Genomic DNA, 18,131 nt, shown 5'->3' on the forward strand with positions numbered 1-18,131 from the left:
CCCTTTTCCTGACCTTTTTCTTCAAAAAAGTAGAAGTAGAAGGGATGCCATGAACCACTTCCCTTATCAGAGGCTCAATTTTCTTCAGCACCAAAATCTTTCTCTTTAAGTTCGAACAAGATGTCATAGCAGCCAAGAAGCTCATATTGTCTACAAATAAAAAATACTAGAGGTTAGGACAACAAAAAAGACATAAAATAAAAAAGTTAGCTGTATAGCATGGAGCATCAGCCACCTACTGATTCCCCATCCTTCTCCAGAGCAGTTTGAGTGAGGGTAACTTCTCCATCATCCTTGTAACTTCCTGCTTCAAGCCTCTATTAGGCCCTTATACCCACAGAGTGATGGCTCTTATACACGAGTATGTCACTTTGGCTGCTTCCTAGATTGATGACTAACCCTACAGACCAACACGAGTGTTTTAAGTGTTCTTGACTTGGGGTAATTTCAGGATGGGTGACCTAAATCGGTCTACAAGTTGGGGCAGTTTTGCCAACCCTAGTTTTTCCCCTTTTTATGATATTTAGGGTGTTGCCATGTTATCCACCGATAGGGAAATTTCTAGTTTTGATTTTAAGTCCCCGATAAGTGTTTAGTGTGTCTCTTATCAATTTAACTAATGTTATGATGTATGGCCCTGTAAAACGTCGAGCAGCTATTCCACTCAGGCTGACCGACACACCTAAGCACGAAAACAAGGTAAGGTTAGCATAAAGTATATATGTGTGAATGAATGCATGTTATTATTTGTTTACACTAGTAGCACTGAAATAAATATAGTTTTAAGGGTGCTAGTACAATGTAGGATTTTAAGGGAGGTTACGGTTTACCAACATGAGCACCAGAGAGTACGTAGTGCTTGGGGTATAACACTTAGTAATTCCTGAAAGTACAGTAATGGCCCTACCAACACGAGTACGAAGTCGGTACTCTAGTGCATGTGGTACATCGGTCGGCCCTACCAACACGAGTACAGAGTTGGTACTCTAGTGCATGTGGTACAATGGTCGTACTTCTGTTGAGAATGTTCTTAACCATTTGGTGAGCTTAGAATTTGGGCTCAGGCTTAAGCATAAAGCCGGTGTTGCATTGTTTATATATGTTTTATGCATATCTTACTGAGTCAGTCTACTCATCAGTTTGCTACCTTGTGTAGGTAAGGGTAAAACCAAGCTGGAGGAGTAGTGAGTTAGGCCTTGGCAAGGATTGTACATATCGCTGTAGCGCAACCTCGAGGGTTTCGTTCGTACAATATTTTGAGTTCATTTTATGGTTGCCCTGTAGTTTGTAAAAAACATATTATGTGACTTTATATATTAGTATATATTTTCAACAACAGTTTTAAACTTGGGATCTCGACTTACGAGATTTTATAAATATAATAAAATAAGTTTAATCCAAATTAGTCAATTTTTAATTATGGCATTACAATCCTGGTTTAAAAACACAATTATTCTCCTTAAATATTCTATGTCATTTCGAATTGAAGACACTTCTTTCGTCACTGTTTGAGACAAGATGACAGTTGTACTATGAGCATCCTTATCATCTTGCTCAAGGGGCTTTGTCCAAGATTTGTCGGCAAAGTAAGTATCAGCACAGACACGCTGGCATGACATGATCAAACCATTCTTTCAGAGATTTTCATTACTAAACAAAGATCACCCATCTCTCTCCCATGCCTTAATTTTTAACAACATGACTTTAACTATCCTCTTCATGTCAATAAGAGGATCTGATCTTTTGAAAGGGCCGACTTTTTGGAAGGTAGTGTGTCTTGACGGAAGAACATGAGCATAGAAATACTCCTGATGGTAAAGGTCACAATTTCTTTTGGTAATTTTTTTAATGTATGGGCTAAATTGGTGAAAATGGTAGAAGCCTTCTTCTTTGCAGGTTGGACTCCTTTTCAAGTTGCAAAGAAAGTTTATTTCACGAGGAGTTGGAATAGGCCAGTTTCTAAGGCAGTAGAATATGAAAAAGGTGACAAGAATCCTATAGCCATTTGGATTTATCTGGTAAGGGCAGACACCAAAGAAATCAGCTATGGATATGAACCATGGATGTAAGGGCAATTAAGCACCTGCATTCATGTGGAATCTTGACCAATCAGTACAGCAAGTGTTTTAGGAGCAATTAGGACCACTGCATTGTGGCTTTTGAACAACAATTTTAGGGAGATAGTAATCATCTCGTATCAATTGAGCTTGATGCTCAGTAAGAGTTTTAAACACAAGAGGCTTTATCCTGAAGACATGATCTCTCAAATCATCACTCTCAATGGCAGCTTTGAGAAGCTAAGTTGCCATCACCTTCCCACCACACGTCTTATCTATGTTCTAGATTTATGCATAATTAGCTTAGCTCTAATGAACTAAGCCACATGGAGGTCATATTCATCAGGAAACCTTCTACTTTTCTTCATCCTAGCCATCTCAAGCTCAACAACATAGTTGCTTACAACTCAAGAAAAGTCTAAATTGGGTTGGAAAAGTCAAAGCAATTTTGGAGGAATTTTTCAAGGCACTAGAGAAGTGTTTTAAATTTTTGGAGATCTTAGAAGAAATATTTTAAAGGTTCTTTGGGAGTCAAAAATTATTTGTAGTAAGATCAACAAAGGAGGAGAAGAAAAAAATTAGCATCAAGAAGAAGAAAAAAATGTGTATTTTTTCTATGTTAAAATGAAGGATGCTTGAAGACTTGATGAAGATGAGATTTCAAAGTGCTCTCTAAAAGCTATAGGCATGTGGAGTATGAATGAGGAAGCGTGAAAATTTTATTGTCAACTCACTTATTTATATGTGAGTTCAATCTCCTAATCCTAAAGCTAATAGGAGTCTTTTAAATTTAAAGCTTTTAACGAAGAGGTAAATGACAAGTAAAAGATATAATTATATCTTCCTTTTTAGCTAGATTTCGAAATTCTTATACAAATAGGAATAGGAATCCAAATTTAAATGGTAACATAAAATCCTAATGCTATTAAAATTAAGGAAAAATTGTAGAATTAAAAGAACAAGATAAACGATAAGCAAAAGACCAAATTTTTTTCTCTTCTTCTTTTCTCTCTCTGATTTCGAATGGCACCTACTAATAGGATTAGGATTTCAATCCAATTAATCCTGAATCCATGAAAAAAATAATAATAAAATTTTCAAATTTTTAAAGAAAAAGGTAAAAGATAAGTGAAAAAAAAAGATAAATTTTTTCTCTTTTTCTTTGTTAATTAATTTTTGAAATTCTCAAGGACTAAGGAAAAAATTTGAAAGTCCTAATTTAATTGGGAATACTTGAAGAACATATACAATTGCCTAAGAATGTCAAAACTAATGCCCATCTAGTAGTTTCAAGCGAAACGAGCTTGGTTCACATCATCAAGGCAACTCTACACAAGTGTAAAGTTAACTTTGGGGGAAAATGTTAACTTGGAAACTTTCACTGGTGACCTAGACATCAATATTTGACATGTGGTATGAAGGATAACATCACAAAGTTGAGTATACCCGAGTCATAGTAGTCGACTTGGAAAGGGACCTTAGCCCTGTGCCCAGGTTGACTTCAAGATCTTCGAAATGGAAGTTTGGACTTCAATAACTTGAATCCAATTCACTATCTTTAGTATTCTATACCATGAAGACATGGAGGAACCTAATCCAAGGCTCAGGAGCTAAAATTACACGAACCTACAACCCGAAAGCCAACCTAGGCACCTAGGGTTTCACTCGATGCCTAGGTTAACATATCCAACTAGGGTTTCAATTTCTGGGACCGTCTTAGTGCAAAAGGGCCAAAACTTGCATTAAGACATCAACTAGACATACCACAGATATATTTGAGGCTTTAGAATTAGAATCGAAGTAAGTTCATTTATGAGCACCCGAGACCCCGAGCACCAGCGCCCAAGTTCACAATTTGTTAATCTGGCGCCTTTCAAGTATCGAATCAAAGATCCAACTTTTTCATCTTCTATGTTTTCATCAAAAATGCAAAAATAGGACATTTCAAAGAAGAAACAACACTTCCTGGGTGCCAAAAATAGGACCCATCGCCCAGGTTAACACCTGGGACTGGCCCTACGCCCAGGTTGACATTTTTGTCAACCTAGGCCATTGTCGATGGTGTTTTCTGAGATTTCTTTCGAGCATCTTCTCCAAAAATAAAAAAAATTGAGATTCAAATATTTTCAGGGACAAAATAAAATTTCTAAAGGGACAAAATTGGGACCAAGCGCCTAGGTTGACACATGGAGCTAGGCCTAGCACCTAGGTTGGCGTATTGTCACCCAGGTTGACATATTGTCAAGCTGTTTCCAATCAAGTTCACAAAAAAGTGTTCAGGGAATTTTTTTCGTCATTAGAAATAATGAAGATTTAAGAAAACTTGAGGAAAAACCCACAAAACTGAGCCCTTGGAAACGGGGCCCAACACCTAGGTTGACTTGGTGTTGGGCCTAGCGCCCAGGTTGACAATCAACCTGGGACACTGCCTTTAATTACTCAAATGCCAAATTTGATTTAACCAGTGAATCTGGAATGGTAAAAAAAGGGTAAGATCCTGGGAGTTTTGCCCTCAAGTTTAAAAGCCTTAAGAGTAGGGGTGTTCATCCGATCCAATCCGCATTTTTTTGGTCAAACAACATCCAATCCGCGCTAAGTGCGAATTTCATATTTTGGATCCAATCCGATCCACATAAGAGTTTAAATCCAATCCAATCCAATCCGCAATAGTGCGGATTGGATCGGTTATTTTGGATCGGTTACTTTTTTAATAATAAATTATTTAATATTTCATAGAAAAAAAATTAAAAAAAGACTATTGTTTCTTAATCTCCAATACTAATCTATTTCCATCTCTATTTATATACAAATTAAACCAATATACATATATATCAATATATATATATACTTATCTTTAGATTTACACTAAAATATATATGTGTCTAATTACTAAAATAAATAAGCTACTATATATATTTAAACTTTATGTGTATGTGTCTATATGAATAAGAATTATTTTTCTTGTCTTTTTTATTACAAAATAAATAAAATGCACCAACTTAATATATTACTAAAAAAGATTAAGAAATTAGAAGTTTGTGTCTTTTTTTAATTAATATATATTATATATTATAATTTTTTAAAAATATATATAATTAAGTGCGGATTGGATTGGATCGGTTACTTTTTGAGGTCAAACAACATCCAATCCGCACAAGTGCGGATTTTAGATTTTTCAATCCAATCCAATCCGCACAAGTGCGGATATCCGCATTTTGCGGATTGGATTAGATTGGACCGTGCGGATTGGATTGGATCGGATACTTTGTGAACACCCCTACTTAAGAGTATCAAAAACAAGATCCCGAGAGCTTGGGAGTAAGTACCCAACACCCAGGTTGGCAAAAGGCCTGGTGTGCTGGGTTCTGCTTATCCAATTCTGATGGCGTTTGGAAAGTTCATCTAGTTTTCACAATAACAAAGATCTATGAAGTCAGAGAAGTCAAATTCATAACTTTGCATTTCTTATTTCCAACTCACTCGAAAATGAAGAGTTTCGATCTCTCATTTCTGCAGAACAAAAACATCTCTAAGAACTGGTGACCAACTTTGCCTAGCACAAAAATTGACTAAGTGATGTCAAAATATCTCTTAGGCATCTTAAAGTACATCCCTTGGATGTTTTTACACTTACCCAGCGTCGAGGTTGACGTCATATGTCAACTTGGCAACAGGGATGTCAAACCTCGGTGCTGGATGTCAACTTGGGCACTGGGTCATGATCTTCCTTCAGTAAAACAACCATAACTCACTCAATATTGATCCTATTAATGTGATTCAATTTGCATTGTAAAGCTAATTCAATGATATATCAAGTTGAGTCTCACACTCTAATTGTAATTCTGAAGCTATTGTCATCAAAATTCACTCCTAAAGGAGTTACAAAAATAAGCTCCGGGTTACCTACAATGGGGCCTATCATGCTCCGAAAAATGGCTATTACCGCCAAGAGCTAATTTTTTACCGTTATATCATCATCAATGGTCAAAAATATCTTATTTGTATTTTCCCTATTTTTGTGGGCCTCCTTCACCTATCAAAGGAGAGCTCCATAAGCTTAAAATTCACATTCAGAAAACTACCCACAAGGTCAGAGCTTCTCTCTCTAGAAATTAGAGCTTCTGACACTTAGTCTTTTTTTGTAATTACCATCACGTGAGAAATAAAAACTCGAAGTAGATACAGAGAGTGAATTACTATAAATTTGTTATGTCTTTCTTATAATTACTTAACTACTTTTAATTCTCGCCAATTTAGCGAGCGGGTGTGACTTAGAAGTCTAATTTAGATTTTTGAGTCAACACATACATGACAAACCAATTCAAAAACTAATAAAAACAACATTATTTTAGCAACATTTCGCAGTTGGGACCTCGAGTCAATTTGGGTTTCCTATTCAATTTCGGAGGGTGCTTCGACTGATGGGAGGATACAATTTCAGGGGGTGCTTTGACTGGTGGGAGGAAGCTTTGATGTTTGGGATTTGATGTCAGGGAAGATGCATTTCTAAGGTTTGTGATCTCAATTGCCAAGGGAAGATGCTATCTGAGTTTTTCTTTTATATAAGTATTTGACTTTTAGTTTCTTCTAATTTATTTTTTTGTTTTAGTTTTTTTTCTTATATTAATGTTTTGGTTTATTTAGTTTGTATAAATTATATTTTATTTAAAATAATTTTGAAAAATAAAAAACATAAAATAGTGTTCAATCTGAAGGTACACGTGGCCAATAAACTAATGAAATAGAATATGTATCAATAGAAGTTTTGAAAGATAAGATTTTAAGTATTTATGGTGCAATTTTTAAGAATTAAATATCTATTAATAACAAAACAAATTAGGAGTGGGCATCATCCAATCCAATTCAATTGAATCGAACCGATCAATTCCAATCCAATTACAAAAAGTTGGATATCCAATTACAATTAGATTGGATTGGATGCTAAAAGTTGGATTCTAATTGGATTAGATCGGTTATTGGATGTCAATCTCAAAATCCAATTAAAAACCGGTCCAATCCAATTACATTTATATATATTAAAAAATTATTTATATGATAAAAAATATTGAAAAATATAATAAATATTTATTATATTTTTATTAAATTTTTTTTGTATGTTGAATTTGTAACACTTAGGAGGCGTTTGGTTGGAAAGAATGAAAATATAGGAATGGGAATGGGAATGGAAATGGGAATAGGAATGGAATGGAATAAAATTTAAAATGCATAAAAAAAATGATAAAAAAATCATTAAATTTTTTTTCTTGTTACATTGGAATGATCATTCCTTTCTTTTTAAAATGGAATAGCCATTCCACCAAAATGGTGGAAAAGCATTCCATTAGAATGCTATTCCAATACTTTAAAATGCAACCAAACAAAGGAATGGAATAACAATTATTTCCTTTCCATTCCATTCCATTTCATTACCTCCAACCAAACGCCACCTTAATTGTTTAGTGTATTTATTTTCATAATATTTTGTTTTATTTTATTACTTAGAAATGTTATTGTTTTAATTATTTAAAACTTTTAGCTACAATACACTTGTAAAAACAGTATATTTATGAAGTATTAAATTTAAATAAAAAGTGATACTTAGTTTTTTTACGTATTTTTTTTTATATTTTTCCAATTACTAATTAGATTAGATCGGATGAAGAAAAAAGATTAAATTGGATCGGATGCCTACCCTACAACAAATAAATTAAGTATTTATGTGCAAATTTCTCTTTATAATTTCTTTTGCAATATTCACTTTGTCATGATAGCGAAAAAAAAAAGGAAAAGAATAAAAGTGTATTATGGTCAAATGCCTGAGTTGATTTGGTAGAGTGAATCCAAAAAAAGACAAAAAGAAAAAAAAAGTAATTGAAAACAAAGTGTGAGCCCTCATAATATTAATGTCACCTTTCCAACCATGTAACACACACAGCTACCTGTGTAAAATGTAAAAATTCAACCTTGACTTTTTTTTTGGGTAGGAAACTCAACCTTGACTTAACTACAATATTATTATGAGAGCTCTATTATTATATATTATACATACAAATTTCCTGCAAAACCCAACTCCAATGTACTTTGCAATAAATGAAAATAAAATAGAAATTATGCCTATATTATATTCAACACAACAAATTTAAATTTTAGTAAAGAGCCAGCCAAGTGCTATGTACTTACTCCCATCCCAGTGACTCATTTTACCAAATAGGTACCCTTCATAGTTATATTCCTCCAGGCTATGTTTATGGTTCACACATTTCAAGATTCCCAATGTAATGTAATGTCTCCCAACTCATATTAGTCATAATATATCTTAACATAATATACAAGGGATTACATTAGTATTATTATTATGGCATATGGGTTTTCTCTATTTTTCTATTTGAGTAACTAATTTCAAATTTCAAACACAAAATAATGGAGCCTAGTGTTTGTGTGTGTATCAAACCAACAATACCTCTCTCTCTCTCTCTCTCTCTCCCTCCATAAACAGACATAAGAAAACTGTCGTATTTATTATTTTTACTTATTTATTATTTATTTTGATTTAGTTTGTGAGTGAGAGAGTTGGTCAAAGACTCAAATACAAAGACAGGTAAATTTTAATAGTCGTTTAGTTGCTTGGAAGTGGCTCTAGATTCTCCCCAAATTTTTGTTTGTTTTCTCATTTCAAAATCTCTCTTGCTTCCTCCTGACCTTACTCACTCAGTCATCTCTCAGATGCTCCAGCCGTATCTTTGTCATTACTTCTGTTATTTACTCTTATAATATCCATATATAACATATGTATGTATGTATGTGAATGAGGATTTGAACTTTGAATGTTTCAGAAGAGAATAGAGGATTTGACACACACTGACTGACAGCATTTCATTGCTCAGTTTGAACTTTGGGAGTTACACACATATCTTTTTTATATTTGAATAACTTCTGTGTGTTTTTCACCATTTGAAATCTTCTCAGGTAATTTTAATTCCATTGTTGTAACCCTTTTCTTTACAAAGTTTACTTCTTTTTCATTTTCACTTCCAAGATACTTCTTTTTCTTCTTCTAAAATGAGCCCTTTTCCTTCATCTCATTTGTGTGAAATAAATTTGATTAGGGTCTTTTTTCTTTTCTTTTTTTTTTCTTCCTTTTTTTTGGGTTTGTTTTATTATATGGTTCTTGTTTTGAGGTGGGGAATAAAAAGAGGGATCCATTATTTTCATGGGGTCAAGTAGTGATCTGTGTAAACCTGAGAGAGGTCATGAGGGGTCTTTTAGATTAAAGGGACCACAAAGCTCCATGCTTTGGATTGTTTTACAGTTTCTTGTTTGTTTGAGTGATTTACCTCATCATGTTGCATTTATTGTGACCTTTTTTGTTTTGTTTTTGCTCTTCCAAAAAAAGCAAAACCCATTTGCTTATCTATGCTCCTTTTGACTTGGCTTTTTGAATAAATAGGACTTTCTCTACACCTTCTGATCATATTATTGGATTTTTTAAAAATGTTGTAGCATCTCTCTTTCCTAGAAAATAATAAATGTTGTTTTCTTTAGTTGCGAAAATTGAAGAAAATAAGAGAAAAAGCAACCACTTACTCTCTTCAAGTGAACTGTGGAAGACTTTCTTTGGGGTAGGTTTGTGGGAATGCTGTCCTATTAACTACTAGTGGAAATTGCTTTTGATTTTGACTTGCATGAAGGTTAGGGAGGTGCCCCCACTTTCTTCTCTGTGTTTTTGGCATTCCCACTTTACTAATTTTCACAATAAAAATAAAACCATTGGTGAAGAAAAACCCCCCTTTTGATAAAATATTCTTTCTCTTTTCCTTTTGAAGATTCATCTTTCATCATATCATTTCAAGGGACATAATTCACTGCCTTTTGCTCTGCTCTGAATTTGATGGGGCGTGTAATGCATTTGAGTAAATGTAGTGCATTTACACTACTATTTTTCTTTTTGTATGTATGCTTGTTCATGCATATACTACTCAGTAACTCACCTGTCAATTCTTTTTATTTTTTTTTTCTTAATTAATGTTTTTAGAATTAATGCATTGGATCTTAATTGGATTTTTTATTTTTTAACTGGGCTCACAAAATTGTGTTGCCCATTTGGATGGTTATGTTGAAAATGACTGGTAGCTGTGCATTCATGAATGTCTTTGTCCTTACTATGAACTCACAGGCGTCACAGTGTTTTTTTTAAGTTCTACTTCTCATTATGCTGTCTTTCATTTTTAGGCTGAGATAGCTGGAGACAAAATTGGTTGAGATTTTGAATCTTTAAAGCCAAAAGAGAGCAAGAGTTCTCCTTTTCTTTTCGCTTCAAGTTCAGGTTTTATGATGCTTGTTTGTACATGGGCATATCTTCTAGTACCAGAATCCAGGGTGTAGTGGGGGTTTACATTTGTAGGCTATGCTTTATGTGATAAAAGCCCAAGTCTCAAGTCCCATTACAAAGGATGTGTGACTCACTGATTCTGCAAACTTCCTTGACCCAGTAAGGACTTGTTTCTCAAGCATCTCTCGGTTATTAATGGAGCTCTGCTCTGGTGTTTTCTTACACTTACTGTTTCTATTTGCTTTCTTGTTGCCCTTTTCACAGAAGTGATGCCTTCTGTAAATGCCCTCATTCTGGTGTGCTTTGTAACTCACATCTTCAGTATGCTGCCGGTGATAACACATCCTTAGAGTTAGAGGTAGGTACTATTTGTGCAGATCAATAGATAATCACAGAAGCAAAATTTTATACTTGTCAATATCTTATTGGAGAATTAATTCTAAATTGTTTTTTTTTTCTTTTATTTCAACTAATGTTGGAAGAGAAAAGTAAAACTTCTCATCCCCTTCCCTTCTGGTCTGGTTAGTGGATATCCTGTCCAATGGAGGAGTCAAATCTTATGTTTTGCAGCTTTGTGAGATTATTATAACTTTTCTTTTAAAAAAACTTAAACTTATGTTATAATTTGAAATAGTTTTCTTCCTTTGAAATAGTGATGAAAGTATGGCTATTGTATGAAATATAGTAGAGATTTAGCCTAAGAAATACCCTGCAAAACATTTATTCTTAGTTGATATTTATAAACTAAGTGCTCATTATTGCTTATTTGTAAACTTAGTTTTTTTAATGGAAGGTACATGTGGTGATTTATTTGATCTTTAGGTGAGAAATGATGGAGAAGGTGCTGCAAGACTTGGAACATACTTTAAAAGAAACAATTTCCCGTATAGATTCCAACTCGAACAGGATGTAAGCTTTCCCCCTTTCTCCTAAAACTATAAGCAATAGTATGCCATTATGGCCTTCGATTCTCCTACTATTCTTCTGCTGTAAAAGGCCTAGAAGTTATATGCCTGAATTTATTTAATTAAGAGGTAACTGTGGTGTCGGCTTTAGTATGCATAAACTGCTTGTGATAGCATTATACTGTTCATAGACAAACATAACCAATGATTGTTACCTGACTTGACACCAAAAGCATGGTCAAATTTTCATATGTCATGAATACTTTGTTCAACATGTGAAGCTACGTTACAAAAAAAAAAAAGGTCTTCTTGTAGTCACTTCTGATAGGAGATCCTGTCTCGTTCAAGTCTATGTCTTTACCATTGTAGCTGAATGCTTTAGTGGATTTAATTGCATAAACAAACCTAATGATGTGAATATAACTGTTGCTTGTTTCAAACAGTTCGATGAAAAATGTATCATGAAGCTGTTTTTGTTTGATATAGCAAGCACCCCAACCTCGATATCAGCATAGTCAACCTGAAAATTGTCCATTCAAATTAATTAAGCAACTATTAAATTTCTCTAGTGTTTTTTCACCTTTCTGCTCGGCTTTTGGAAACAGTTATATTTCCTACGGGTGATACTTGGATACATTTTAGCTTTGTAAGGATAGACTTAATATCTTTTGTTTGGTTTTAGTTGTAGTTGATAGTAGGTTCTTCATTTGGTATCTATCTTATGGTTTGGTGAAACCTCGTAGGTTACTTAAGAGCGGCATGGTCATTTTACAGCTCACCGATGGTAGTGCTTTTGTATTAGGTACGGAAATTGGAACAGCAGCTGCAAGAAGAAATGGAACTGCATACTATTCTGGAGAATGCTATTGAAAAAAATGCAATTCAAATCTCTACTCCCCACCTCCCACACTGTGTATGTTGTTATTTTGCTTTTCTCACCATATCTTGTTAATTATTCGTGCATGTAGTTAATTAGGGATTCAGAGATTCATGTACAAGAGTGGTTATGCGCTTTTTGGGTTTTTTCAAGTTTAGGCTTAAAGAGGCATACTATGATTAATTTGGAAACCTTGTACTTGCCTGTTATATTATTTCTCGCTGCACTTAATGACATCTTTTGGCTGTGTGGAAAAAGGTTTTCATGAACAGCAGAAATTAGCCATTTCAGTAGAATTTTACTAAGGATATCTCTATAAGTTTAGGGGATTTTGGATTGCTAAAGATGAGAATACTAAGAAACCATAGCCAAAGTTCTCTTTCTTTCTCTAGCGCTAAGGAAGAGTGATAGGCCTTTTTGCACAACGAACCACTTTGAAGGGCATAAATTGTCTTATAAGAAATGTTTGAGGTTATTAGTTTTTCTTATTTGATTGTCTTATGCAACAAAAGAAGGTTTCCAATAGAACAGGTATGACTTATTGGAAGTACAAGCTAGGGAGTCTGTAGATTTTCTGACTTAAAAACATGCTGTGACTAATTTAACAGAAGTTTAAAAATATTATGTTTGTTTTCTTTGAAAGCTAGTTTTTTTTTTCTTATTATTATTGTTCTCTATAGAAGAAAATGTAAATATGTTGGTCCCCAATAATTAATTGATGTTAATGGGATATTATTACGATAAACCCCTGTTTCTCTTTCTAATCAATTGATCATGATGAAAGCCTCATATCTGCTTTGGTCTGTACAACTGTTACAGGCTCAAGAACTTTTAACCACCATTGCAGCATTAGAGGTCACAGTCTCAAAACTTGAACAAGACACGGTGTCTTTGCATTTTCAACTTAGTCAAGAAAGAAATGAACGAAGGCTAGCAGAATATCGTCTCAAGCATCCATCTCTTCAGTTGACATCTCCTCGCTGCACTGATGTAATGAATTTGTCTATATCACTAATTACAGTAGCTATTTACTTGTTATCTACAGTTTTCTGTGTCCACATTGATAAATAGATTTGACCAGCTAATGATTTTAATGCCTCAAAATGGACAGTTTGCAGTGATAACACAGGATTTAAAATGCATGTGTCATCTTATACATCAAATAATTGAATTATTTGTAAATTTTTATTGCATCATTCAGATTTTACCTTCTTTGAGGTGTTCAAAGCATTCAAATCCTGAACAGAGTCTTGAAGATAACTCATCCCAAGAATTAGGAGATCAAGAATCAGAATATAGTGCTGAATCAACTTCTATGCAGTCAGGAGTGGAGGTATCTTTCTGGTTTTTCTTGTGTATGCACTGTCTTTATCTTAATGATATTTGACAACCATAATTGGTTAGGAACTGATGTCACCTATAAAACACTCTTAGACCATCATCACTTGTGTAGCTCACTAATCCAGTGACTGTTATATATGCAATCACTTTTTTGGCTTCTCGAACAGTTTAAATTTGAATAGAGCTTCTCGGCTGCCCACTGTTTTTTTGTTTTTTGATCAAGAAAAGAGATTTCATTAATCAAGTAAGCAAAATTACACAAAAACCAGCCCCAAAACCAGCAGCCTCAAGACAATTTAAGGCTACATTTTACACAAAAATTCAATGATAGCCTGTCTCTCCTAGTGCATTTTCTCCTATCAATGAGCGAAATTCTTGCTTTTAGCACCTGTTTAATCATCCTATCAACATATTCAATCGCACCCTGTTATATTACAAATATGTGGTTATTTTCATGAACTGTTTAGGGTTTGGGGTATTATAAAATGTCGTGTCATAAACACTGTGACGGTGTTTAAACCCCCTAATAATTTCTGAGTATGCTGGGATAATTAGTTTGACGCTGCTACTTTTACAACCATTCCCCTATTTTGTGGTGTTGAATAAGCCAGATTTTGAGCCATATGGTAATCAAATTAAATATAACAGGAGCTGTTGTTCTTTTGTACTGTATAGTTAAATATGGAAATGTGTTTCTTTTCTAGAGATTAAATTCTTTTGTGTTTTTAGATGTTAATCTTCGCTTTGCTCTTAAAAGAAAATATTTGGTGGCAAAAGTTTTTCTGAACTATATTGCAATATATCTATTTTTTCTTCTTTCTTCTGGCTGTTGAAGATGTAAAAGTTTTCTTGTACATGTTTTGCTTATCTTCTGCCGTTTTCTCTCCTTCCCATCTCTTAATCATTAGATATTAGTATGAGTTTGTGTCTAAGAGTTGACAATCGGTTGTATAATAATTGTGTCAGAATGCAGAGGACTCGGTTGAAACTTGCAATGACACAGAAACATCCATTAAGATGGACCAAGAATCTTGTAGATCTTCTGAATCTTGTAGATCTACAGATTTCATTAAGCTTCCCAAGGGGATACCTCCCAAGGGCCTCTGGGATAATCCTAATCGACTTTCGGAAGAGATGGTTAAATGTATGAAGAATATATTCATGTCTTTGGCAGATTCTGCTATAACACCACCATCAGATGCACTAGAGAACAACTCATCATCTTTGTCTCCACGTGGGCATCTTTCCAATTCTTCGTGGTGGTCGTCTGAACGGTCTATGATTTCATCATGGGTGCACAGCCCGCAGGTTGACGTACAAAGTAACCCTGAAGTGCTGGCCTTTGAGAATGTGTGTGATCCCTATAGAGTTCGTGGAAAATTAAGTTGGGCCGACATTGGAAACTATGGGTTGGCCACTGAAGTTTCTTGGATGTCAGTTGGGAAAAAGCAATTAGAGTATGCTGCAGGGGCACTGCGGAAATTCAGGTAAAACTCTACTTGGTCATTTCTTGTTCGTGGCTTCTTTGCAAACTCGGAAACTTATTTTCTTATGAGAGTTGTAGACTGTAGACATGAATCATGTGATGATTACTGTTTTTGTTTTTGTTTTGTATTGGGAGAACAGAATACTTGTTGAGCAACTTGCAAAAGTGAACCCTATACATCTGAACTGCAATCAGAGGCTGGCTTTCTGGATTAACTTATATAATGCACTGATAATGCATGTAAGTTTCTTCATTTGATTTATTTTTAAATTCCTTTGCAGCACAATGTAGATAATAAGGATGGAAGAATTAAACTATATATTAGTTCTTTCTAATTGATTTTGGCAGGCATATTTGGCCTATGGAGTCCCTAGAAGTGACTTGAAGCTTTTCTCTTTGATGCAAAAGGTCAGTATTGTCTCATTTTAGTCATTTCATGCATTGGGGCTGAGTAGAGTGAGTTGCAAGATCAACCTTTGGAACTCTTTAGAACATTAGCAATCAGCTATTTGAATATTTCTTGTTGGTATTTAAGGATGTGATGGATTCACATTCATGAAACGCAACTGCAAATTGTTGTTACGACAGTACATTACGTTACTGTCTGCTAGGCCAGAGTGAGCCTGTGGGCGACTTGAGAAGCAGCTGCTGCTCCTACTTTATCTAAAAACTTGAGCTTCTGACCTTGTTCCTTCCATTGTTTATATTCCTTGTAACTCACAACTTCTTGTGGTGCTTTACACTTGGTTCTGTTCCCTCAAATCAAGATGACTTTGTACCTCGACAGGATTAGTTATGCTGTCAGCTTGAAAATGTCAATAGTCTTCACCGGCTAGATGGAGACAGTAACCCTGCTAAGCCTCTCCACCTCCTCAAAGTTTAATGGATATGGAGGGCAGGGTTATTTCCAAGAGCTTTACACTAGTGGCACAACCTGCTGCTATTAAGTGCAAGAGCCTTTCTACTAACTTTAGACACGTATTCTCTTAAAAGTCCTTGTGATCTAAACCAAATGTAACCACTGATAATTAAATGCGTCACAAAAGTTAAGATGGTTCTTTCTGCTAAAGTTGCACCAGGGGAGACCATATTCTGTAATGTGATTCTTAACTCGTAATGATGGAGTCTGGGTAGTATCGAAAAAGAAAATCACTTTTTGCTGCTGTGTAATATATAGGTTTGCAGTTATGTTCTGTAATTTTGGTGTAAAATTTCCCTGTTATTTTATATTTTAAACTCATTAGTACTAGTTTTCCTCAAATGGTTGGTTTTTAAAGGCAAAGCAGATTTTTCTTTCATCTCCGTTTCTCTCAGAAATGTGAACGGATACATAACAATGAACAAGTGCAGCAAAATTGTGAAGTAGAAAATGTTTTGAAGCAAGATAAAAATAATTTCGATGTAATAGAGGAGAGGAACTTGAATACTGCACATGCATATCAGCATAGCATGTTTTGAACAATGTTGAGTAAGATTGATTTCAGTATTTTGTTCATAAGGGATTGGGACATGTTCTCTCTTGTCACTTTGTTCTTTGACGACGCAGAGTTGTCAAAGACGAACCTGGGTTCTTTTCTACATTCACTTGCATAACTTTTTCCAATTTCAATGAATGAATATCACTTGATTCGTGTTCCTGAATTGGGTATGTGTTGATGACGTATTTTGTTTGTTTTTCTCCAGGCTGCGTATACTGTTGGGGGGCATTCTTTCAGTGCAGCAGCTATTGAGTATGTAATATTGAAGATGAAACCGCCTCTTCATCGGCCACAAATTGTACGAATCTATTCTATTGATCTATTGTGTATGTTTATCTTCTCATGGCTATGTACATCCCCTGATTCACATTTGCGGTGAAAAAATTTAGGCATTACTTCTTGCCCTTCACAAGGTGAAGGTGTCTGAAGAGCAAAAAAAGTCTGCAATGAGTTCCCATGAACCGCTCGTATCTTTTGCTTTGAGCTGTGGAATGTACTCTTCGCCCGCGGTAGGCCAAATAGTACCTTTATACTTCTTACTTTGGACTTTTTATCATTCTTTTTCCGATGAATGAAGCTATATCATCATGTGGTTGTTGATTTCAAATGTATAGGTAAGGATCTACACAGCAAGAAATGTAAGGGAAGAGCTTGAAGAAGCACAACGAGATTTCATTCGAGCTTCAGTTGGAATTAGTAGCAAAGGGAGATTGTTAGTCCCAAAAATGTTGCATTGCTTTGCCAAAGGATTTGTTGATGATACCAATCTGGCTGTATGGATATCTCACTATCTCCCACCCCATCAGGCTGCATTTGTTGAGCAATGCATATCGCAGAGGCGCCAAAGTCTTCTTGGTTCTCGCAACTGTGGCATTCTTCCCTTTGATTCACGCTTCCGATATCTATTCCTGCCTGACAAAGTTCCTCTGTAATGATTATCTGACTTAATTTGTTACACCACATGCCATATCTTGTGTTGTTCCAACAAGTTGGGACGATAGAAATCGAGCTTCAACGATTTTTGGTCATTTGCCTTGTAGACCAGATGTATAAATCCCTAAAAGAAAGGGTCTTGTACATTTTTGTTGATGCATAACTGGTTTTGTAACTAATGATGTTTACTGACTGACTAGTTTTTATTCAAGCTTTGTGAAATAAGAGTGTTCTAAATACTACACAGAATTTTATTAATGTTGTCAATATTTTATTATACATAAATTGGTAAGTACTAATTTAAGTGTTATTCTTACACTAATTAGCTCATATAATATAAAATTTATATTATCCTTAGAAAATGATTCTAGCGATTTCTTTAAATCATTACCTCTAGGTACAAAAGAAATTATGAATTGGTAGTAGGAGAAATAGATAGAAACTAATATTAAATATTTAATCTGTTGTGTTGATTTGAAATTGGGTTAACTGACAGCGGAGTTTTATTAATTGCTGATAATCACTACGTGTAAATAATAATAATGAATAATAAAGTAATATAGAGATTTATAGAGGTTCGATCTCCTTAGGGTAATGATCTACTCCTTTTTTAATTGTATTGATTCTAATACCTCGCAGATTACAGGTTAAAACTTTGTAATTTTTAGCTATGACTCTCTTCAATATTACAATACTGAGAATTGAGTGTTACAAATTCAGAATTT

The 18,131-nt window shown here is 34.6% G+C and overlaps 1 protein-coding gene across 5 annotated transcripts; it reads left to right on the forward strand.

Moving 5' to 3' along the window:
- The first annotated feature begins 8,500 nt into the window (after positions 1 to 8,500).
- Positions 8,501 to 17,664, forward strand: LOC115714149 (uncharacterized). Of its 5 annotated transcripts, none has more exons than XM_061113394.1 (13): positions 8,501 to 8,655; positions 10,287 to 10,545; positions 10,651 to 10,744; positions 11,209 to 11,295; positions 12,094 to 12,204; positions 12,988 to 13,158; positions 13,370 to 13,501; positions 14,476 to 14,996; positions 15,136 to 15,235; positions 15,344 to 15,403; positions 16,679 to 16,771; positions 16,863 to 16,982; positions 17,088 to 17,664. In XM_061113394.1, the coding sequence occupies exons 2-13, from the start codon at positions 10,508 to 10,510 to the stop codon at positions 17,403 to 17,405; spliced, it is 1,845 nt and encodes a 614-aa protein (XP_060969377.1). In that variant the 5' UTR covers positions 8,501 to 8,655; positions 10,287 to 10,507; the 3' UTR covers positions 17,406 to 17,664. The 5 variants fall into 5 exon arrangements, with proteins under 5 accessions (XP_060969377.1, XP_030498576.2, XP_030498578.2 ...); XM_030642716.2 differs by lacking the exon at positions 8,501 to 8,655 and adding an exon at positions 8,671 to 9,023; XM_030642718.2 differs by lacking the exon at positions 8,501 to 8,655 and adding an exon at positions 9,259 to 9,676.
- Positions 17,665 to 18,131: the final 467 nt, after the last annotated feature.

The sequence above is a fragment of the Cannabis sativa genome, chromosome 4 (assembly GCF_029168945.1).
Source record: "Cannabis sativa cultivar Pink pepper isolate KNU-18-1 chromosome 4, ASM2916894v1, whole genome shotgun sequence".
In the NCBI taxonomy this organism is placed as follows: domain Eukaryota; kingdom Viridiplantae; phylum Streptophyta; class Magnoliopsida; order Rosales; family Cannabaceae; genus Cannabis; species Cannabis sativa.